Source organism: Bos mutus, chromosome 18, assembly GCF_027580195.1.
Source record: "Bos mutus isolate GX-2022 chromosome 18, NWIPB_WYAK_1.1, whole genome shotgun sequence".
NCBI lineage: Eukaryota > Metazoa > Chordata > Mammalia > Artiodactyla > Bovidae > Bos > Bos mutus.
This window is the reverse complement of record NC_091634.1, coordinates 19,352,304-19,376,548: the sequence shown is the minus strand read 5'-3', so window position 1 is coordinate 19,376,548 and position 24,245 is coordinate 19,352,304. Positions and strand designations below refer to the sequence as shown.

General features: G+C 44.1%; 1 protein-coding gene across 1 annotated transcript in view; it reads left to right on the top strand.

Moving 5' to 3' along the window:
• The window catches only part of TDRD12 (tudor domain containing 12), a 72,003-nt gene extending 48,486 nt beyond the window's left edge, over positions 1-23,517 (top strand). Inside the window, exons 19-32 of the mRNA XM_070386757.1 lie at positions 251-368; positions 955-1,094; positions 1,225-1,442; positions 4,022-4,121; positions 7,559-7,746; positions 9,051-9,261; positions 10,363-10,455; positions 12,401-12,573; positions 18,625-18,734; positions 20,074-20,134; positions 20,220-20,333; positions 20,420-20,573; positions 20,658-20,733; positions 21,168-23,517. Of these exons, the coding sequence (XP_070242858.1) occupies positions 251-368; positions 955-1,094; positions 1,225-1,442; positions 4,022-4,121; positions 7,559-7,746; positions 9,051-9,261; positions 10,363-10,455; positions 12,401-12,573; positions 18,625-18,734; positions 20,074-20,134; positions 20,220-20,333; positions 20,420-20,573; positions 20,658-20,733; positions 21,168-21,259 (1,848 nt within the window). The 3' untranslated portion in view covers positions 21,260-23,517. The remainder of the gene's footprint in view (positions 1-250; positions 369-954; positions 1,095-1,224; positions 1,443-4,021; positions 4,122-7,558; positions 7,747-9,050; positions 9,262-10,362; positions 10,456-12,400; positions 12,574-18,624; positions 18,735-20,073; positions 20,135-20,219; positions 20,334-20,419; positions 20,574-20,657; positions 20,734-21,167) is intronic.
• The last annotated feature ends 728 nt before the right edge of the window (positions 23,518-24,245 follow it).

The following is a 24,245-nucleotide window of genomic DNA, read 5'->3' as shown; positions in this document are numbered from 1 at the left end:
AAACATAGTTTTAGCAAAGTAATGTTTGTTTCACTGGAGCAAGTTTTTAGATATAAATGATAGAATTTTGAAAGTATATTTATTTAAATTTACAACCATCTCATTCTTAGAATTAGTGGATCGGCGAGGTAACCCCTTCACAGATAATTTTAAATGGTTTATATTGATGTAATTGATAATTATTGATGAAAAATTATCTCTTAAGTTTATATTCCTGAGTGTGAACTGGCCCCTTTGGTTTCATCTTCAGGTGGTAGAAAGCAATTCCATATTTTGCTTGAAAATGCATGAAGAAATGATTTTTAATTTAAAAAGTGTTTCAGAACAATGGAATAAGAAGTTAAGTTCTGGTTCTCACATTGTATTAGGTAAGTATTTTAATTTCTACTTCTATTTAGAGAAGGCTGAACTAATAGAGAATTATTCTTTGGTTTATTTACCTCTTCTCCAAATTTCTTATTCTCAGAGTTATTGAGAATGTATTAGTAATGTTAATTTCAAAGTGAAAATTAACTTCAGTTAATTGATATTGAGGTGAAATTCAGGTATCTCCAGGGCAGTGGTCAGCAACCCTTGGTCTAGATGTGCTCCCTGGAGTCGAGTTTAAGGATCACTGTCATATATATGTATGCCTGTGATGAAACTTGTCATAAATGATCGCTAAATTTGGTATTGGAAATACAAAAGTCGATTTGTATTAAATAAGTGAAAGCATTACATGGGCAGCTTAGATTTGTAATAGAGGCATTTTTCAAGTTAAAAAGGAGACTATTTTTTCTGAAATTTAATTACTGAGCTTTGAAATTTTGGGAAAAGAAATGGGAAAGAAGTTTCCTTGTATCTCAACAGTAAAATGAAATAAATGTTTTGAAGTATGGTTCCTGGAATTTTCTCTGTGAAGTGGGTGTGGTACAATCCCAGCCTCTCTTGAGACCGTCACCTCTCTCTCTCCAGCCCTCACAGATGACTGCATCCCACTCCTGGCCATCACCGACGCCACGTGTGTCATTCACTTCAGTTTTCCTTCCTCTCCAAAAGTCTTCGGTGGACGCCTATATTGCATGTCCGATCATTTTCAGAGTTTAACTGAACAGGTTTGACTCATATGCATTATTTACTATTTCACTGGCATTTTCCACGTAATGACAAACTTAGAGTCTGTAAAGTTTTATCATTTAGACCAGTGTGGATGATTCACTTCCTTTATTCTCCCCCAATTTTAAGGGTTCTGTAGAACAGGGAGATAAAAAGACCAAATCTGTCTTGCTGCTGTCGGAGAGAAATGCCTGCCACGCAGTTGGTGTCCTGCGCTACTTGGAGCGAGCAGATGCCAAGATCCCGTCAGAGCTGTACGAGTTTACGGCGGGGGTTCTGGAAGCCAAAGAAGATAGAAAAGCCAGAAGGCCTCTTTGTCCGTATCTTAAGGCTTTTGGTTTTTGCAAGTAAGCCAGTCATCTTTTTTTTTTTGAAATACAATATGCAGTAAACTGCACAGATGGTACATTTATAGCTTGAGGGTGGTTATATAGGTAATGCAACCCATGTGAACCACACGCAGCTCTGAGGGGCCCTCTTGGAGGTCCTCTCCATCTCCTTCCCAGTTTGCTCCTCCTCCAGCAGTAACCACCCTCATTTTGTCTACCAACACTGACTAATTTTGCTAGGTTTTGAATTTTACATAAATGGAATTGTGGTATGTTCAGCCAACTGTCTGTGGCGTTCATCCATGTATTGGTATTTTATTTACTTATTTTGTGGCTCAGAATTCCATTGTGTGATTATATCTGTATTCATTCTCCTCTGGATGGGCCTGCGAGTTGTTTTATATATAAAGCTGCTGCACACACTCTTGTACATGTCTTTTTGTGGAAATGTGCCCGCATTTCTCTTGGGTGTCTACTTCAGAATGGGATCGCTGGGTCATGAGGCAGAGGTGTTTAACTTTGCCAAAGTGGTTTGTCACTTTATGATCCCATCAGTAGTTACGAGAGAGTTTGAATTGCTCTGTATCTTCACCAACTCTTAGTATTCATGGGGGCATGGAGTAGATCCCTGTGATTTTCATATGCATTGCTCTAAGAATTCATGATGTTGAATGTCTTTCCACATGATTGTGGGACATGTGACCGTCCTTTTTTGTGAAGCGCCTGTTCAGGTCTTTCTCCCATTTTTAAAATGGGAAAGAGGTGTTTATGGATTTATAGGAGTAGTTTGTTTATTCTAGATATAATTGCTTTGTCAGAGATACGCAGATATGCATTGAGAATCTTCTCCCAGTCTGTGGCTTGCCTTTTCACCCTCTTTTAATTAATTAATACGTTGTGGCTGCACTGGGTCTTCGTTGCTGCGCTCAGGCTTTCTGTAGTTGCAGTGAGCAGGGGGCTATTCTCCGGTTGTGGTGCGCAGGCTTCTCACTGTGGTGGCTTCTCTCATTGCAGGGCACAGCTTCTAAGGCGCTCGGCTTCAGTAGTTGTGGCACCTGGGCTGGGTAGCTGCGGCTGCGGGCTCTAGAGGGCAGGCGCAGTGCTGTGACGTGTGGCCTCAGTGGCCCCGTGGCGCATGGCGTCTTCCCAGACCAGGCACTGAACCTGGGCACTCTGCGTTGTCATGTGGATTCTTAACCACTGAGCCACCAGGGAAGTCCTCACTCTTTCAAGAGTCTCAGTGAACAGATATTTTTAATTTCTATGAAGCACTTTACAGTTACTATTTTTTGTGTGTTCTTAGATAAGAAATATACGCCTATCTCTAGATTATGACATTCTCCTCTTTTCTTCCAGAAGCTTTATAGATTTAGCTTTCACATTTAGGTTTGTAATCTATATTGAATAAATTTTTGTGTATAGTGTTTGACATGGACAAGGTTTACTTTTTTCTGTATGGATAATCCCTTGCTCCAGCTTTCTTTATTTAAAACATCATTGTGTTCTCACTGAGTTGGTGCCTTTGACATAAACAGGCAAGAGTATATGTGATCTGTTTGTGGATGCTCTCTGTTGCATTGGTCTACTTGTCTGTTCTTAAACCAGTACTGCACTTTCTTAAGGTAGCTTGTACTATAGTGGGTCTTGGGAAATGGTATGTAAGTCCTCCGACTTTGCTCTTCTTAAAGGTTATTTTGGCATTTTAATTCTAATGCATCTCCATATTCATTTTAGTATAGGCTTGTCAGTTTCTTCAAAAACAGTGCTGGAGTTTTGACAAATGCATTGATTCTGTGGATCAGTTTGGAGAGCACAGGTATATCTTAACACTCAGGAGGTCTCTTAGGGATCCAGACACGATGCCAGTAGCTGATCAGTGGATCTCTGGGACTATGTAGTAGATGTCTGATAGATATCCACTGGATGGAATTTACAGATAACTGTTGAAATTAACTTCTTTTTTCGATTGTGGTACATTATACATGTTATTAGCAAAAATTTCCATAATGCTTTTAAATAAAATACTGACTTTTAAAACTGAAGCTTTAACTATTTCTCAGTTTGGGTTAAGTGGCTCCTGGTTTAGAGGTTCATTGGCCTCTGTTGTAGGTTATAGTGATGTGTTTCTGATTCAGAATCTTTACTTTGGAAGCATATTTTGTTTATTTACATGTTACATTTCGGAGAAGGCAATGGCACCCCACTCCAGTACTCTTGCCTGGAGAATCCCATGGATGGAGGAGCCTGGTGGGCTGCAGTCCATGGGGTCACTAAGAGTCGGACACAACTGAGCAACTTCACTTTCACTTTTCACCTTCATGCATTGGAGAAGGAAATAGCAACCCACTCCAGTGTTCTTGCCTGGAGAATCCCAGGGATGGCGGAGCCTGGTGGGCTGCCGTCTATGGGGTCGCACAGAGTCGGACACGACTGAAGCGACTTAGCAGCAGCAGCAGTGTCATCTAAAGGATTTAATATGGTTACTTTACAGCATCTCTGATTTCAATTATAGATTAATTTTCTTGAAGGATACTTTAAAATTCATGTTGAAAAAAAATTTTTTTTTCTGAGCTTAAAATCCTGTTCTTTTTTTTCAGAGACAGAAGGATCTGTCCTGACCGGCACCGTGTTAATCCAGAAGTAGACATACCAAGGAAGTTATCCAGCCAAACTCTACCAGTGCTTGGATACATAAAAGTAAGTTCTGTTAAACATCCTTTGTCCAATGATTAACGGTTAGCTTTAATGAACAAGTTTCATTTTTGAGTGGTAGAATTTAATAGAATGTAATTATGACAGTATTAACATACCTCCATTAATCTGACATTAGGTATGTGTTCTTATATGGTGCCTTATTTCAAGGTACCAGTTTGTTCAGAAAACGAAGATTAAATTGGGAAGATAGATAAACCACTTAAACAATTTAAGGACTTTTTAGTTTTATATATGTATATATACTTTAAATTATATATATATGAAATATATATAAATTTTATTTTAAATATTTTGTTTTATATAAAAATAAATACTTTATATTTAAGCATTTAAATATATGTTTATATATAAATATTTTATATTTAAATTTTTAATATAAATTTTATTTCTTTATTTACTGACAGCACTGGGTCTTCACTGCTGCACATGGGCTTTCTCTGGTTGCAGCGAGCGTGGTCTACTCTTCACTGCAGTGCAGGGCCTTCTCATTGTGGTGGCTTCTCTTGTTGCGGAGCACGGGCTCAGTAGTTGTAGGGAACAGGCTTAGTTGCGCCACAGCATGTGGGACATTCCCAGACCAGGGATCAAACTTGTGTCTCCTGCATTGGCAGGCAGATCCTTACCACTGGACGACCAGGGAAGTCCTCGGTTATATTTTAAGAAAGAAAGTAGTTTACCTCTGGGGACTATTAAAAATAATGTGCTGATTACACAGCCCTCTTCAGAACATCTATGACTGTTCCTTTGGGGATATTCTGAGGTGTAAGTAGAATTACTGAGTTGAGTTGTCACTTTGCTGTGACTATTTTATTGCTTTGCTTCTTTTTGAGTTTGAGTGTTCTGTTCTCGCCTTCCCTTTCCCCTAAGGTGCATCTGTTGGGTTCGTTCATACTTGTGCTCCCCTCTTGTGTGGCTGTGCTGTATTTGTTTCCCGGGGCTGTTGTACACAAGTTTACTCTCTCTGTCCTGGAAGCCAGAGTCTAAAATCAAGGTGCCAATGGGGGGCTGTGCTCCATCTGAAGACTCGGGAGGCCCATCCTCTCCCTGCCTCTCACAGCTTCTGTTGACTCCACGTGTTCCTTGGCTTGTCTCAGCTCGTACTGCATCCCTCCAGCCTGTGCCTTTCACCACCTCATTGCTTTCACCTCTCTCTCTGCCTCTTGCAGAGCATACCTGTCGGTAGATGAAGGGCCCAGCGAGATAATCCACAGTAATCTCCTCATCTAGAGATGCTTAATTACATCTGCAAAGACCTTTTTCCCCAATGAGGTCACAGTCACAAATCCTGGGAACTAGCACAGAGACAGTTTTCTTTGGAGCAGATTGGGCGGGTGGGGTGAATCTCCATTCAACTCCAATACAGTTTTTATTGCTGAAATGATTTTTTTCTTTAATTTCTAATTATTTAGAAATTTGGAAGTTCTGTCACTTCATTTCTACAGTTTAAAATTGTGATTTATGTTGTTTTATAGCGTATATCACTTTTCTTAATTAATTTCTTCATTAACAAGCTGAAAGGCAGCTTGTTTTGAAAGCAGAGGTTACAGTTTTCATCTGTTTTGTGGATACACGTTCCTAGTGGCTTTCATTGTGTCTAGCAACTTATTCTGCTGCTTATTCTCTTTTTTATTTTATAACTTAATATGGAATTTGACCTTGATACTTTGCTGTTGTTCATTTTTAGATAAAATTCCTTTCCCCTAAATTTAAGAAAGCGATGTGGGTCAGGTTTCTATAATTTCACAGAGTTTTCATTTCTGTTGTTTCCATGTCTTGTTAAAAAAAAAAAAAAATGGGAACACAGTTTCTGAGATGTTTGAAATGCCCGGGCTCTGTGTCCCTCCCCCAAGGTGTGTCTGGCCTTTCTCCTCCTTCGTCTCTCTTGTCCCTGGGTGGACAGTGGAAGTCTCGTGGGGCCAGCCTTCCCCCACTGTCAGAGCGCGTGGAAATGCTCCAGTGTCAGCTGCCCTCGTCACCCAGGCCCAGTGTGCCCTCAGTGACTACCTGCTGCCCTGTGGGGTCTTCCTGTTCTCAGTCATTCGGGCACGCTCTTGCCTCCCAGTGCTGCTTCCTGCGCGGACAGGGTACCTTGCAGCTCTTATGGTATGAGTGGTTTTTACGCATCTGCTCTTTTGTTGTTGTTATTTTATTTAATATATTTTATTTTTTCAAGCAGTTTTAGTTTTACAGAAAAGCTGAGCAGAAAATACAGAATTCCCCTCTCAGTCCCTCCGACCCCACCAGTTCCCCTGTTGTTAATATTTCCATGATTGTAGTACACGTGTGACACTGATGAGCCAATACTGATAGATTATTGTTAACTGAAACCTGTACTTTAAGGTTCACTCTTTGCCGTGTTCCTTCTGTAGACTTTACAAATGTATGGTGACACATGTAACCGTTACAGTATCACACAGAGGACTTTCACTGCCCTGAAAATCGCCTGAGTGCTCTACCCACCCTTCCCCAGAGTTCCTAGCAGTCACCTATCTTTTTACTGTCTGTGTAGTTTTCCCCTTTTCAAAATGTCATATAGTTGCTGTCATAGAGTGTGTAGGCTTTTTGAACTCACTTTTCATTCAGCAGTTTGCATTTAAGATTCCTCCTTGCCTTTTTATGGCTCACTAGGGCAATGGCACCCCACTCCAGTACTCTCGCCTGGAAAATCCCATGGATGGAGGAGCCTGGTGGGCTGCAGCCCATGGGGTCACGAAGAGTCGGACACGACTGAGCGACTTCACTTTCACTTTTCACTTTCATGCATTGGAGAAGGAAATGGCAACCCACTCCAGTGTTCTTGCCTGGAGAATCCCAGGGACGGGGGAGCCTGGTGGGCTGCTGTCTATAGGGTTGCACAGAGTTGAACACAACTGAAGCAACTTAGCAGCAGCAGCAGCAGCAGGTCATTTTTATTGCTGAGTGTGCTACAGTTTATCCATTCACCTACTGAAGGATATCTTGGCTGCTTCTAGTTTTTGGCAATTATTAATGAAGCTATGATTAATACTCAAGTGCAGATTTTTGTGTAGGCAGAAGTTACTTGGATAAATACAAACGAGTGTGACTGTTACCTGTGATTGTATACAGTAAGACCATTTTGCTTTGTAAGAAACTGCAAAACTTTCTAAAGTGACTATACCTTATTGCATTCCTACCAACATCTAATGAGTTTGTTTTCTGGATATGTTTACTGTTTATGGGCTTCCCTTGTGACTCAGCTGGTAAAGAATCCGCCTGCAATGCAGGAGACCTGGGTCCGATCCCTGGGTTGGGAAGATCCCCTGGAGAAGAAAAAGGCTACCCACTCCAGTATCATGGCCTGGAGAATTCCATGGACTATATATATATAGACCATGGGGTTGCAAAGAGTCGGACATGACTAAGCAAATTTCACTTGCACTTTACTGTTTATATTTCAGATAATACCCTTTTATGTTTTGAATGCAACAAATTACTTTGGTCGTATAGTTGATAAACATGAGGATCTTTGTGCAACTCTTAATGCTGAGATGAAAGAGTATTTTGAAGACTCCAGTAATAAAGCAACTGTTGAAAAGATAGAGAAATTTGGATTATATGGGTTAGCAGAAAAATCAGTTTTTCACAGGTAAAATGTCTCTCTTCCATCTCTACAAGTTGTGAAGTATAAGGTAACGTTAAATGGTATTGAATCCCTATTTTCATCTCTGTCCATCTGACCGGTGTGCATATACTGAGCCCCGCTGCCTCCCAGGAGGGTGGTGTCAGGGTCGTGTGCCCACATGCCCAGCTCAGCTCTACTCCCGAGCCCATTGGCCACGGGACTGCTGAGCACAAAGCATGGATGACAGGGTGGCATTTATATGTGACTGTCATCGATCTTTCACTGTCCTGCACGTACGTGCATCTTTAACTCATGGAATTCTTACAAATTCCCATAAAATGAGCACAGTTCTCATTTTACAGATAAGCTGACTGAGTCCTGGGCTTCCCTGGTAGCTCAGCTGGGAAAGAATCCACCTGCAATGCAGGACACCCTGGTTCAATTCCTGGGTCTGGAAGATCTGCTGGAGAAGGGATAGGCTATCCACTCCAGTATTCTTGGGCTTCTCTGGTGGCTTAGCTGGTAAAGAATCTTCCTGCAATGCGGGAGACCTAGGTTCGATCCCTGGGATGGGAAGATCCCCTGGAGAAGGGAAAGGCTTACCCGCTCCAGTATTCTGGCCTGGAGAACTTCATGGACTGTATGGTCCATGGGGTCACAAAGAGCCGGACACAACTGAACGACTTTCACTGTGTGTGTATACTGAGCCCTGGCAAGGTTAGGTGAGTTGTCTAAGGTCAGCTCAGGAAGCGGCAGTCAGGGTTCCATCCTGCCTCACGTGGTGTGTGCTCCCATGTCCGCTGAATGCCACACCTGTCCTCTCTTGATGATAGCCCAGATTGAGAACCTTGGAACATTTAACTTGTCAGATAAAGGAATTTCCTCTTTTCAGAATGCTACACTATCTTTTATACATAAGTATGAAGTGAAAGTGTCAATTGCTCAGTCATGTCTGACTCTTTGTGACCCCATGGACTATAGTCTACCAGGCTCCTTTGTCCGTGAAATTCTCCAGGCAAGAATCCTGGAGTGGGTAGCCATTTCCTTCAACAGGGGATCTTCCTGAACCAGATATCAAACCCAGATCTCCTGCATTGTAGGCAGATTCTTTACCATCTGAGCTACTAGGGAAGCCCTTATACTTGAATTGAATAAATAAATCAGGGCTAAGTGCTCTTGCTGACTCTAGCTATTTTATTTCTAGTATGGAGTTAAGCCCTGCAGTTTGGGGGAAACTTCTGTGCGGTTTGCTTTTAGCAAGTAAGTTGAGGCGACATTAATTTCCCTTTGGGTCTCTGTGTCAGTCTGAGGCCACTGTTGTTCTGCAGGGTTCAGGTATTGGAGATGCACCAGAAGGAGGACACGTGGGCCCTGGATCATGTCCTTGTGAAATTCATAGATGAAGGCAGGACTGGACTCGTCACAAGAGACCAGTTGCTGCACCTCCCAGAGAGTTTCCACACACTGCCCCCGCAAGCTGTGGAGTTTATCGTTTGTAGAGTGAAACCCGCGGACAATGAAATTGAATGGAATCCAAAGGTGGGTTATTTGGGCTTTTTGTATTTGTTGACTTCTAGAATTTATTTAACCCAGAATAAACATGGAGTTGAGGTATATTTGAATTTGGAGTACTGGATTTGGGTGAAATGCTTCGTGTTTCTGGGCAGGGATGCACTTCCCAGCGCTGTGCTCTGAACGTAGCTCTGAATCCTCAGAGGGGTGCCAGACATGATTGGCCATCATTATTGATAGTGCTTCCAGACTTAGAATTGGTATAAAATATGTAGCTACAAGACTGGATACCCCTGTTACCTCTCTGGAGGGACCAGGTAATTCCACTGGAGTTGGGAAGATGAGCAAGGAAAGAGAGTCAGTCCAGAAAAGCTTCCAAAGGAAGGGATGTTTCCTCTGGGTCCTTCAGAACAGGTAACTAGGATGTCACCAAGTAGACCAGATAAGGCACTGAAGGTGAAGAAGCCCACCTGTGCCGAGACGCAGAGCACACGGCTGTCCCAGGTAGGCGGAGAGACTAGGCAGACAGTCTTGCTCATCACCAGAGCAGTGATTCCTGTTCATAACAAGGCTTTTAATTCTTCAGAGGAAGGTTACGTTTCATACAGTCTGATGAATAGGATGTGAAAGAAGCTGTTGTAGGTGCAAAGTGAACAGTTTGGGTTGTAGACAGGGCACTGAGGACAGATGCAAGGGTGCGTCCTGAGTGCAGGGCCGTCCTGTGGACACCCCACACCACATGTTTCCTAATGTGGATGCACAGCTCTCATTCCTCTGTCAGCTGTCAGCCTGTCTTTAAATGATGGATGTTTATTTCTTGAGAAGTTGGATGAGAGTGAGAGAGAGAGTCCCACTGGTAGTGGAGACCAGGGCCCCTTAGCCCCAGCGTCACTGGGAGCAGCAGGAATATTGTGTGCTTGGGACTTGGCACCTGTCCTCATCCTTCTCCACTGGTGGTTACCCTTGTTGGTGTCAGGGCATTATGGCCTCCGTAACCTGCTTCGTGGGGTGGTCGTGAGGCTCAAATGAAAGGCGCGGAAAAGCTTCTTGTGAAACTATTGAGCACGTACAGAATTAAGTATTTCCTTAAAGCTTCAGATAAATTTACTTATGTGTATTTTTTTTCAGGTTACTAGGTACATTCATCATAAAATCATTGGAAAACTGCATGATGCAAAAGTGATACTGGCTTTAGGAAATACAGTTTGGATTGATCCAATGGTAAGAATGCAGTTTTCTTGAAAAGAAACATGTGTTTGAATGTGCTCAGTCCCTAAGTCATGTCCAACTCTGCAACCCCATGGACTGCAGCCTGCCATGGGATCTTCCAGGCCCTTGAAATTATCCAAATTATTCTAACCTGTTGCTTAAATAACTCTTTGCCTCACATAAATGGAGGCTTATTTGATAAGGGCTCTGTGTGAAGGAGAGCTTGTCTCGTGTTATTTGGGTCACGAATGTGTGGTCATGGGTTTTATGGTTTAAGGGAATCTTTTATGTTGTAACCCAGTGCTCACGGCCATGTGCGTATAAATCGCAAGTACTCACATGTACAACCAAGAGAAAATTCATGGAACTGTTGTTAGTACACTCGACAGTCTCTGCCATTTACAGTTCTTTCCCAGGCGTCGATTGTGCACCATTATTCTCCTTTCACAGCCCTCTGCCCACAGCGGTGGGAAACCCTGGGGCAGTCCCTGCCCTGCAGGAGCACAGCCGTGTGCTGGTCTAGTTGTGAACGATCTTAAAAGTGGTCAGCAGTGTGGAGGATTCCGTCCTCGGACTTTCCAAGACAGGTTTTATTATGTTCATGGTTTCTACCTCATCCATTCACCGAATACTTATTGAACACCTCCTATGTGCCTGGACCTGTATGGGGCACTGGGGTTCCACGCATAAGCAGACAGCTGCCCTGTGGAGCTGCTGTGGGGGGTGGGCAGTGGGACAGAAGGCAAGGCCAGGGCCTCGGGCATTCCCCCTGAGATCCACTCTCAGGCCAGCAGCATCTCCACTGTGCTTGCACCCCAGGGACTCTACTTTTCACTTCAGAGTTTTGCTCTATTAGACTTAAATCGTAATTATTATGATTATTTATAAAGTTTAAAAGAATTCAGTTCATAAAAGCTGCTTTGTTAAAAGTTTTTTTTTTCCCCCTAAGAGTGAAAAAGCCTTAACACTGAAAAAGATGAGTTTGGGTATAAGATTTACAAGTAAGAGGAGAAAATGATTTTTAGAAGGGAAGGTAGATACCACCAGTGTAGGTAAATGAAGAAATTGGGAAGGGGGGGGCGGTTCTTAGTTGATGTCATAATAATATTGTAGTGGTTCTTTATTATAGAAATAAAATGGAAACTTTATTAATAAGCAAGGATTTTTTTTAGAACTACAGCCAAGAGAATGAAGCAAAAAAAAAAAAGAAAACCCACGTGGCAAATATGCTTCCTCAGCTCCAAAGTGTAACCATGTCAGTGGCACCTTGGAGGGAAAACAGACACACCCCACCGCCTTCTCCTCCTATAGCAGGGTGGTCCCCAGCCTGAGAGGAGAAAGGTTCTTCCCTGTTCCTGGATGGGAGAGTGTTCCCAATTCCTGGTCCCAGGGGAGGTGTGCCTGCCTTGCTAGCCTGGTCTGCTCCCCTAACCCAGGAAAGCCCTGGGGCCACACCTCCCACCAACAGGAAGCAGACAATTGCAGATTTCCATGTTTTACTTAATTTTGTGTAAACTGAAATGGATGAGAATATTTTGGTTGCAGAAAAAAAACAAGTGGAGGAAACTGTCCAAGATACAGGATCTAGAGCCTTGGCATAGGCCCTTTCTGGGCCTCTACAGAACCTGAGCCCTATTGTTAGGAGAGGTGAGAGTATGAGAGGAAAACCAGAAAGATCTAAGAGTTGTGTGTGTGGTTACAGCATCACGGCTGGGTCTTGTCTGGGGTTTTACTCCAGGACTTGATCTTGGCGCCTGCTCCACACCTGGTCGTGTTTCCCCAGTACGAGGCTGGGTTCTGGAAGACTCTGACGAGGAGACCCTTGCACGTGGTGGCATGTGTCCTGGTGCACTGAGCATTGCACAGTGAGATAGGGAGGCCGTGAGAGAATGTTTGTGACTCATCTAAAGTTCTAAGTGTGGTTCTTGTAAACTTTGTATTTTGTCTTTGATTCAAGGTGCACATTACAAAACTTTCAAACTTGAAAACTTCTGTCATTGATTATAATGTTCGAGCTGAAATTTTGTCAATGGGAATGGGCATTGATAACTCAGAACATGTAGAACAACTGAAAAAATTATACAAAGGAGCTAAAATGCCATCTTTTGAAGAAAGCCTGAACCAGACCCTGTAAGTGGATTTTTGTCCCCCTTTGGAAGAGCTGTTTGGTGGAAATAGAACTCACAAGTGGTATGAACATTTTTGCTGAAAGTAGAGTAGTCTAATGAGTCTCTGTGTTCCCATCACTCAATAATTACCAACATTTGGGGAGTCTGATTTTATTCACACTCCAGCCCACACTTGTGTTTTGGCTTGACTTATTATAAAACAAATTCCAAATATATTATTTCACCATACCGCTTACAGAGTGAACTTTTGTTAGCTTCTTATTGACACCACACATCCAGAAAGGCAAACACAGACCAAGTATGGTTTAATGGGTTTTCTGAGCGTGGAAACTGGCCCAGCTCAGAAACCGGGTGCCACTCAGAGCTGCCTCCTGGTTCTCCGCAAGGGCAGCCGCCTTCCAGACACAAAACAACGCAGATGACTCTTCCCGGGCTCGTTCTTTGAGCCATGCCGTGTGTCTCTTGTGTCTCCTGGTGTGTTTAACTGTTGCTTGTGGAATTCATCCATGTTGTGTGTGCAGCTGTAGACCATGGGTTCTTATTGCTGTGTCATATTCCATTGTATGAACACAGTGTGATTTCTTTCCCCATTCTGTGGGTGGGAGGAATTTCCAGGTCTGGGCCACTTCAGGTGGTACTTTAAACATTTCTTCGTCATGTGCTTTGGTGCACTAATGAATGTATTTTTGATGGAATGGAATTGAAACTGTTGAGCAGTTTTCCAGGTGGGTTGTACCAGTTTTCATGTCCACAGCAAGACAGAGAGACTTGTGAAGTCTCTGAGAGAGTATACTGGCAGCCCCTAGACGGGAGGATTGGACTCAGCGTGTGTGTTCACCAGAAGGACTTGCATCAAGAGCTCCTTTCAGTCAGAAACAGCGGACACTTAGGAGAAGGCAGTGGCACCCCACTCCACTACTTTGCCTGGAAAATCCCATGGATGGAGGAGCCTGGTGGGCTGCAGTCCATGGGGTCGCTAGGAGTCGGACACGACTGAGCGACTTCACTTTCACTTTTCACTTTCATGCATTGGAGAAGGAAATGGCAACCCACTCCAGTTCTTGCCTGGAGAATCCCAAGGACGGGGGAGCCTGGTGGGCTGCCATCTATGGGGTCACACAGAGTTGGACACGAGTGAAGTAACTTAGCAGCAGCAGTAGTTCAGTTCAGTTCAGTTCAGTTGCTCAGTCGTGTCCGACTCTTTGCGACCCCATGAATCACAGCACGCCAGGCCTCCCTGTCCATCACCAACTCCCAGAGTTCACCCAGACTCACATCCATCGAGTCAGTGATGCCATCCAGCCATCTCATCCTCTGTCGTCCCCTTCTCTTCCTGCCCCCAATCCCTCCAGCAGCAGTAGAAAACAGGACAAAACATGTGAACAGACACTGCGCAATGTCCAATTCATTGATTAGCTGTCCAGTAATTAATATGTGAAAGGGTCCTCAGGCTCATTACTCATCAGGGAAATGCAAATTAAAATCACAGTGGAGCGGTACCACTTCATAGCCATGGGAAATGAGAGAAAGGAAATACCAAGTGTTGGTGAGGATGTGGGACAACAAAAGGCTTTAAAAAACTTGACTAAAGTGCTGTTATCACAGTTAGCAAAATTATCGGTAATTTCTTAAACTGCATTTTAATTGTGTTAAAATATACAGAACAGAATTTCTCACTTTTTTTTTCGAAGTGTGGTAAAATACGCATAAAATCTATCACTGTAACTATTTTTTAAAAATTTTGTTGGAGTGTTGTTGCTTTACAATCTTCTGTTAGTTTCTGCTCTACGGCAAAGTGAATCAGCTATGTGTATACACATATTGTCTCTTTTTTGAATTTCCTTCCCATTTAGGTTACCACAAAGCTCTGAGTAGAGTTCCCTGTGCTATACAGTAGGTTCTCATTAGTTACCTCTTTTATACATAGCAGTGTATGTATGTCAGTCCCCATCTTCCAGTTCATCCCACCCCGCTTCCACCCTTTGGTGACTGTATGTTTTTTCTCTGTGTCTCTATTTCTGCTTTGCACATGGGCTCGTTTATCTGTCCCATTTTTCCAAGATTCCACATGTGTGTGTTAATATACGATGTTTTCCTCTGACTAATATTAAGTACACAACTCAGTGGCAGCGCGTACATTCACGTCGTTGTGTAACCGTCAGCACAGTCCTTTTGCAGAAGTTTTCAACATCCCAACCAGACACCCTGTACCCAGTTACACCGTAACCCCCTTTCTTCTGTCCCCTCAGCCCCCGGGAACCTCCTCTGTGCTTTGTTCCCAGTAATTTACCTATCCTGGGCACCTCACACCAAGGGAAGCCTACAACATTTGTCCTTCTCTGTCTGGCTTATTTCATTTCGCATAATGTTTTCAAGGTTTATCCATGTTATAGCAGATGTCAAACTTTTGTCCTTTTTAAGGCTGAAAAATCTTGCATTGCATGGCTACACTGGCCTTCCCTGGGAGCACTGCATTTTGGTATCCACTCACCTGTAGTGGATATTTGGCTGCTGTAAATGGTGCTGCTGTGAGCACTGGTGTGCAGACACCTAAGTTCCTACTTCCAGGTCTTCTGGAGTTTCTGGATCCTGTGGCAGTTCTGTGTTTCATTTTTTAAACTGACAACCTGTTTCCACAGCAGCTAAGTGTTGTGTTCCCACCAGCAATGCACAAGTGTCCTGTTTTATCCACCTTCTGCCCTAGAAATCAGCCTGAGGTGAAAGCTTAGGGTCGTCTTAGGACTTTTCTGAGCGAGTGTCTTGTCTTGGCTCCAGACAGCTTAGAAAGGACTACACAAATAATTCACAAGGTCGGCTCTGCCCTCTCTGGCTTCAGGAGTGGAGCTGGGGGAACAGGAAGTTCTTTCAGTGTTATCTAGAGGGAAGTAGGAACTTGGAGTGTCCTAGTCTACAGATTTGTTTTGGATGCTGGAATATTTCTTCAGTCTAACTTTGTTTCAGTTGACCTGATTAACAGATAAATACTTTCAATTGAAGTTGCCAGTAGGTAAAGTTGAAATTTTAAAAATTCATTCATTTATTCAGCAAACATTTATTGAGTGTCTACTAGGCATGCAGTAGTGAAATAAATAGATGAAGGACTCACATTTTAATGGGGAGAGAAAGACAATAAAGATGTTACAGAGATACATATGGGATCAGATGGTGGTATGTGAGATGGAGCAGATTAATGCAGAAGGGAAGGGAAGGTGGTTTGGGGCCTGAGATGGTGAGCCAAGACAGTAGAGCTGAGTCCTGACCCAGGCAGATGTCGAGAGGCGAAGACCCGAGTGGGCAGGAAAAGGCTTGGTTGTTCCTTGGTTCCAGGACCAGAGAGGGAGGTACAGTGATCAGAGGAGTAAACAAGGGGAGAGTCTAGGTGGAAGGGGTGCAGTGGTACGGGGGTCGGATTTTGTTGAATCCCGTGGCCAGTGCAAGGAGTAAGCTCGGAGGAGGAGGAAGTGGAGCCGTGAGAGAGTTTTGAGCAGAGGAAAGACTTATTAATCAGAGCACCCTGGGCTGCTGTGTTGAGAAGAGACGGGAGGGGACGAAGTCTGTGCCCGGGTCGGGACAGGATGACTGTGGCTCAGGCTGGGATGGTAGTGTGGAGGTGGGCGAAGCAGGTGGGCGAAGCAGCCGATTTCTGAATGTACCTGTATGAGAGTGTGGTCTCAAGGGTGTGGTCAGCAGACGCTGGGTGTCGAGAGCCAGCTGAAGGGCCTCTAATGCTGAGAGGTGGCCGGCAGTGGGCATCTGAGAAGGTGCAGCCTGGAGCCAGCTGGGGTCAGGGGGAGCATCCAGGATGGCAGTAAAGGAGGAGTTTCACGGACCAGGGAGCCGTGAGCTGCGCGGTGCTCCTGAGGCCACGTGAAATAAGGACCAAAAACTGTTGGGCGGACTTAGTGCTGTGATCGTGGGAGACCTTGAAGTGTTTCTAAATTACTGCTCAGAGTAGGGGAATTTCAGAGAACATGGCAAAGATGAAAACTGTCTGAAGTTTACAGGGTTTTCTATCTTAATAAAATCGGGTACCTGTGGGATTAGAATATGTTTTGGTTTCTGTACACGTTCAGGAAACAAAACTGTTCCATGCTTGCTTTTTTTTTTTTTTTGCTGTGCTGGGTGTTCTTTGCCGCTCGGGCTTTCTCTAGCTGTTACAGAGCGCGGGCGTCTCGCTGCGGTGGCTTCTCTCGCTGTAGAACACAGGCTCTGGGTACGTGGGCTTCAGTGGTTGCGGCACTCGGGCTCTCGAGCACAGGCTCAGTAGTTGTAGCGCACGGCTTAGTTGCCCTGCAGCTTGTGGAATCTTCCGGACCAGGGATGAAACCCATGTCCCCTGCACCGGCAGGTGGACTCCTATCTGCTGCGCCGCCAGGGAAGTCCTCCGTACTTACTTTTGAGATATTCTTTTAAAACTGAAGATGCCACTGCAGTTGAGTAGGTTTATTCAAGACAAAGGTGGATCACTTACAGGGAGCCCCACAGCTACTGCTGAGCCCGGCTCTGAACCAAGCACCCTGCTCAGTGCCTGTGCACAGATGATTCTGCGGTCGCACAGGAGGGTTGGACGCCTGTGGTCACACATGGAGGGAAGTGCAGAGACCACGGGAGCCACAGAGGACGCTTGCCTCCCAGGAAGGGGCTCCGTTTTGGGAGATGAATAGGCAGCTGTGCATTTCCTGGACCAGAATCGAGGAGCATGGCACCATTCTCACAGCAGACTGGAAAGGGGGACAGAGTCTGGGGACCTGAAAGGTTGACAGACACAGGGGAACGTATATAATTGTGTCATTCTGAGTCTTCAGGACTAAGAAGATAGTGGCAGGGTTGGCTGTTCGAGGATGTTTCCCAGAGAGCAGCCAGCTCAGAGGGGAGGAGACACCACGTGGGTCTGGGACTTGAGTTTCAGGTTATTGAGGTATAAACCTAGAGTGCAGGAAAGTGGATGGGGAGGCTCTAGTTTGCTGGTGTTTGAGGACAGTCATGGCGGAGGAGGAAGGAACTGATCCCCAGTAAATGAGGGCCAGGAGGAGGAGGTCAGAGCCGTGGCGGAAGAAGAGGGTGGGCGACAGAGGGTCTAAGGCTGCATGGTGGTTAGGGGAACAAAGCCTGAGAAAGGGGTCCATGCCTGAGTGGTTGGACCATGGGGCATTGCCCTCCATGCCACAGGCTTCATATGTGTCAGTCAGACGTGCCTTTGGAGACACACACACGCACACTCCCTACCCATAAGGGTGTGTATACGTGTATTCGTATAGGTTTGCTCCTTTAGGTTTCATTAACTCAAAAATGATGCACAAGAAATGATTTCTGTTTTCTCCCTTGGGAAAGGAAATTGGTGACTGGGGAACAGGGGAGGGGAGAGATTTTTCACTGTGTAGACCTTTCTATCTATTTCTAAAATACTGAACCACATGTATGTGGTTACCTGTTAAAACAACCAAAAGAAAAACACAGTTTTTTATAAGAATGAGATTGCCCTCTATATATTGATATGGTGTAATCTCCAGTTATTAAGTACAATAAAGTAAGGGATAGAAAAGTGAATGTAATGTAGTAGGTTCCCATGTGTTTAAACATGTGTGTGTGTTCTAGATAGAAAGATACAGAGGGCAGTATTTGCTTTTTCTTGCAAAGAATGTTTCTAGAAATAGATCCAGAGTGGTAAGAGGGTGTCTAGGAAGCTGGGACAGGAGAGGAAAGGAGATGGCTTGTACTTTCTGCTCTTTTATACTCTTTGAAGTGGGCAGCGGTGCATACAATTCTCACAGTTAAGTGATTTGAAAAGAATTTTATTTTGGCAAATGAGTTCCTGCAGCTGTTGTATGATGTATGTCGACCAGCCACTCGGCCCCTGACGCCAGCAGTGCCCAGGCTGGCTGACCTGCCTGGCGTCTGCCAGTGAGCCGTGAGTTGTACGCAGGTCTGACTGCTGTAGGAGGCACTTCTCAGCCGTGTGTGGCTGGCCTGCCTCCCTCTTGCTGGAAATCCTGGAGGGAGCCAGATTGTTTCTCTCTTCGTCTCATGGTTCACCTCTGCCTCTTCTGCCCAGGGTACCTTCTTCCAGAGAAGACAGTGCTTGTCTGCCGAGCACACAGCAAGAGGACAAGGGCTCAGAGAGAGGAACTGACGCCAAGACAAACTCAGAAAACCAAAAGCATGGTTGGTTATTTAAAAGATGGGTAATTTAAAGTCACTAATGCTTGGACATTTTCTGATGTTTAAGCTTTCTACTTTTAGATGAATTAGAAGGTGATATAAACTGATGTTACCTAACTTTCTATTTTTGACAATTCCGCTTCCAATTTTTTTTTCCTGTAACTTTTTTCCTTTTTGTTATTTGAGGTATAATGCTCATCCAGTAAAAGTGCACAGATCTTAAACATACAGAATCTTCCTGTGTGTACATGTCCATTACCCCACCCAGGTCAGGCTGTTGACCATTTCCAGAATCCCAGTGGTCTCCCTTACGTACCCTTCCTGTCTGTAACCCTGCCTAGGAGCCCTGTTCTTACTTGCGATACCATCAGTGTTGCTGAATTGGAAGCACATGGTATACACTCTCGTGTCTTCTTTCATTCAGCATTATGTCTGTGAAATTCATCTACATTATTGTAGGTAGCAGTGGCACTTTATTGCTGAGTTATATTCTATGATATGGGCTTCCATTCTGGCTCAACTGGTAAAGAATTTTCCTGCAATGCGGGAGACCTGGGTTCGATCCCTGGGTTGGGAGGATCCCCTGGAGAAGGGAAAGGCCACCCACTACAGTATTCTGGCCTGGAGAATTCCATGGACCATATAGTCCATGGGGTCGCAAAGAGTCAGACATGACTGAGTGACTTTCACTTTCGCTTTCATTCTGTGATGAATATATTGCAATTTATTTCCCCATTTCCCTGTTGAAAGACATTGTTTTCAGTTTTTGACTGTTGTTAACAAAGCCCCTTATAAACATTTTTGCTCAAGTCTTTGAACGCCTCAGACGTTTTAGATTGAGAATTTCAGTTGCACTGATTTACAAAATGTTATGTGCTGCAGTGGTCCTTGCATGTACTGACTGCTGTTCTGGAAACTGTTAGGGGTCCTAGCAGGTTGAGATAGCAGGGACATTGGAGCAGTGGTGTCCTATGGCCAACAATTACATGTGGTCCTTTTTCACAGAGTTTACATTCCCGATTGTTTAATCATAATACTGGTCAAGGTAAATAGTTCTTTTCTTAATCTAGTATTTGTTTTATTAGTTACACTAGATGATGTACATTTTACTTTTTTTAAATTGTTCTTTGCAACTGGATACTTTGGTTACTATGAAGTTTATGCTCATATTCTTAGTAGTTCAACTAAAAGTTGCATAAAATGCCAAAAGTACATATAATATATATATAATGGAGTCATATATACATGTTATTTGTAATATATATGTTATATATAATATGTATGTTATATATTATGGAGTCACATATAAATAACCTATAGGAAAATTTGACTTTTTGGACAGAAACTTTACCTAAAAACACTGGAGGTGCTTCCATTAACAAAACTGCAGAGCCGCCGAAAAGGTATGCTCGTTGCTGGGGTCTGCTTTCCTTACTTGCCTAGCAAATACACAGAGAGGAGTATATAATCCTCTTCCCTTTCTTCCAGCTTCCACCCACAAATAAAATGGTTCCAAAAAGAGGATGTGGTCATACTGAAGATAAAAATAAGGAATGTAAAAGACTATAAATGTAAATACTTTAGAGATAGAGTTGTTTTCAGGTGGGTTTATGTATAGCTTATAAAACAAAATAGAAGTAATTTCTAATGTTTTAAAAGGCTGACTTTATTTCTTTTTGTAAATCTAGTGCCTGGGTAGGAGAGAAATTTTACTTGGCTGATTTGGAGCTGCAAGCCAACATAATAAAAGATGATTGCAAATGCATAATTAAATATGACGAACCTGTAATCACTCTTGCAAAAGAGCAAAGGGAGTCTTGGTGTGGCTTACTCAAACAGAGGGTGAGTAGAAGTCAACCATGCTTGGTCTTAACATGCTGAGTATGTTTTATTCTCTCAAGTAATGTAAAGTGTTATGTTGAACAGAATCCCAATGTGGCTTTTGATTTTGATCACTGGGAAGACTGTGACGAGGATAAGGAGGATAGCCACTTTGCCAAAGGTAAGAGCAGGTGCACCCACTCCCCAGGAGAGTCGTAGGACCTGAGCATCATGGGGGTGGACACATCACTCAGCAGATTCCAGGAATGCAATGTAAAAATGGGCCATTACTGTAAAGCCCTTAGGTGTTAGTTTTCTCCTTGTGGTTGATCTCGGTGCTAAATGTTCTGCTTTGAGGAGTATCAACTCTTGGTTATAAACGTACCTCCTTATAACACTTGTACAAATATTTATCCTAGGAAAATAACTTACCCATATGCAGGCAAATTTTACTTGCACGTTTCTTGCTTAAAATAATGAAAACTTGAGTCACAAAATATAGAGCTAGAACCCAAGGGACTTTTTCTGCAATGACGAAAATAATGGGCGTGGGGGAAGATTTGCTAATGAATCTGTAATTATTAATGCATTTTTGATAATATCTACCTCTTTTAGTTGTAAACTCTAAAAACCTGTCCTGCAACGTGGCAGGCTTGGTTGAGACCAGTGACAAAAGTTCGGATGAAGATGAAAGTGAGAGTGAATGAGAATGTGAATTAAACCCTGCAGAGTGGCCAGAGGCTTCTGAACAGAAATGGATATTGCTGTGTGACCAGAGCTAAGAAGACAGGCAGTCACATTCAGACCGTTTTTCCCTCAAGGATCAAGCATTACTAAGTGTCACCTTGCGGCACTGGGATTAGTAATGGTGAGAAATTCTTAATTGATAGAAACATGAGTTGATGATGAGACTCTGGAAGGAAGGTGGAAGCAGAGACACTGTGAGTGCTGGGCTGTCCTGCTGGCCACCTGCTGTGAAGCCTGCCTTGACACTCAGGTTGAGTGATGCAAGCCAGGCGTTCAGGTAATGAACTGTACCACCTGAGTTCACTGTTGTTGTCTTTTCATCTAGACCTGTGTTTGGTACATTCTTAAAACCTGATCTTGCACATATAAATTGAGATTTCTTAAAATTCATACTCTGCACTGCTTAAGAAACCTTTTCAGCGGCTTCCCTGGTAGCTCAGATAGTTAAGAATCTGCCTGCAGTGCAGGAGACCTGGGTTTGATCTCTGGGTCAGGAAGATCCCCTGGAGAAGGAATTGGCAACCCACTCCAGTATTCTTGCCTTAGTTCCATGGGCAGAGGACCCTGGCAGGCTACAGTCCATGGGGTCGCAAAGAGTCAGACATGACTGAGCAACTAACGCTTGACTTCACTTTCAGCCATGAGTTAGTTGGCATTCAGCATAACTGTGTGTGTGCTAATGCTCCTCGTAGTCTTTGCATAGCGATAGCTGATTAGCCAGGCTAAGCTGACATCTTGCAAAGAGACAGTCCAGGGGTGAGAATGGGCTTGCCTCAGCAATAGCAGCCTGAGCCAGGGCCTTCTGGAGGTAAAGCTTCTGAAGTACCCTCGGAACCTGCAGCGTCCGGGACAGACAGGACACAGGTTTCTCTCCAGTGGAAACTGAAGAGGACTTGTGCGTGGAGGTAACGCTCAGAATACCTGCTCATGGTGAGCCCTGCACACATTCATGGCCTCAGCCTGCGGCGAAGCTGCAGCACCTGCAGTCATGAGGTCATCAGGAAATGTGCATTTGTCATGAGCACTTCAATGTGGGACTGCCCAGAGCCTGGCTCTCCATGTTACCCGAAAAGTTAGACGGCGAGCTGCTGGCCAGTTCACACCCTGTGCACTGCCTCAGTGTGGGGCTGGCAGCTTTGCCTAGAACTGGAAAATAACACGGTAGAACATGACTGTTAGGACAGCCCCCCGAGTCTTTATTCTGTTTTACACATCAGAAAGCACAGGGGCTCACGTTTGTATGTGTCCCAGGTATGGAGCACCACCTGAACAGGAGTAAACTTTGTCGTCAAGCTGTCGTGCCCCGTGAGCAGGCGCGAACCGTCCTCTTGCTCTCAGTTTCCTCATCTGTAAAATAAGACGGTCTGTTTCTTGGTGGGCATTGCCCAGTGGTGGGGCCTGGCATGCTGCTGGGTGGAGTCATGCTGCTGCCCTCTGGGGGGCGGACGTGGTGTCCAGCCTGGACAGCTGCCAGGATCGCATCCTTGCTGCCACTGTGAGCCCGTGGTTGACCGGCAGGTGTCCGATTGGCACGTGAGGTGTACCAGCGGTCCTTTTTTCCTGGCTAAACTGGGCAGGCTCTTTGGGAAGTTGTGCTGTCTTTGCTGGCAGAGGTTCTGATTCTGTGCAGCTCTTGTAACATTCTTATCCCATTGTGGTAAATACAGCTTTCGCGCCCACCGGGGAGGCCTTTGGGTCGGTGGCCAGGCCTCCTGAGCTGCACTGGCTTTTCCCCTGAGGTTGTTGGCCACCTGCAGTGTATGCGCCAGTGTATAGTCTCTTTCATAAAACACAACACATGATACTAGCAAGCAGCAGAGCTGCACAGGTGTGTGCCCAGGTCAAGTGAAGGGGTTTCCTGTTCTCAGAGAAGATGTAACATTGGTTCTCTCGTGTGGTTCACTAACAGCTGAGTGAAAGTATTGGGCAGAGGATGGCTACATGTTTAAATTTCAATTTCTTTTTTCAGACATTTAAATTTATGACTATTTGAAGTTCTGAATTACGTTCTGTAAGATACAGGAGTATTGGCTTGTGAGATGTAAACAATTACTCACTGTTTTTTGTTGTTGTTCTCTATTATTATATGTACTGATTTCATGTTTTGGGAAATTTTTTGAAATGCATGTTAAAAGTACCTTTGCATGCTTCTAAAATTGCTCATGTTCTTAGTTTTGGTGTGAAAGTCTTTTGCAATATATCAATAAAATTTCAGTGTTTTCACGGAAATGTTACTTTTCCCATTCTTTTAGACCATATTTTGTCAGGAATATTCCTGAGTGCCAAATGCAATAGAATTTTATACAGCATTCGTCCTGGCTTGACTAAAATACCAGTGAAGGTTGTCAGGGGACCTGTGACGCTGAGCTTCTGTGGACACAGGCTGCAGGTGGTCCTGGGCAGTCAGCTGTGCCCTGAAGGCCTTGACAGCCAGCCTGGGACGGACCTGCCCCCTGCGCCCCCTGTGAAAGACAGGAAGGGGTGGGGCGGGTAGGAAAGCACTCATACTTGAGTATTTTAAAAATCTACTTCAATCAAAGTTCCATCAATTTTATATTTAAATGTATATATGTGTGTGTGTGTGTATATACATACACGTGTGTGTGTGTGTGTCTACATGTATGTACCCTTCTGATGATGGAGCTGAAAGAACACCCTTTACTGAAGTAGGTGTGACGTGCCCCTTGCTAGAGTCGCTGTGTGGTGCCCGTGGCTCTGGTTTAGTCCTTCCCGCCACTACCGTCCTTCTGGGTTATGTCCTTGCCTGCTGGTTTCAGCCAGCACCCACCCAGAGAACTAAGGATAGCTAAAAATAATAGTATCATACACGTGTGAATATGTTTGTTTCTTTTTCCTTAAGAAAAACATCAGGAAGAAATAACCACAAATATTGCTTACAAAAATAAGTTCATCACAGCTTGGATCTGGCACAAGAGGCAGAGCTTG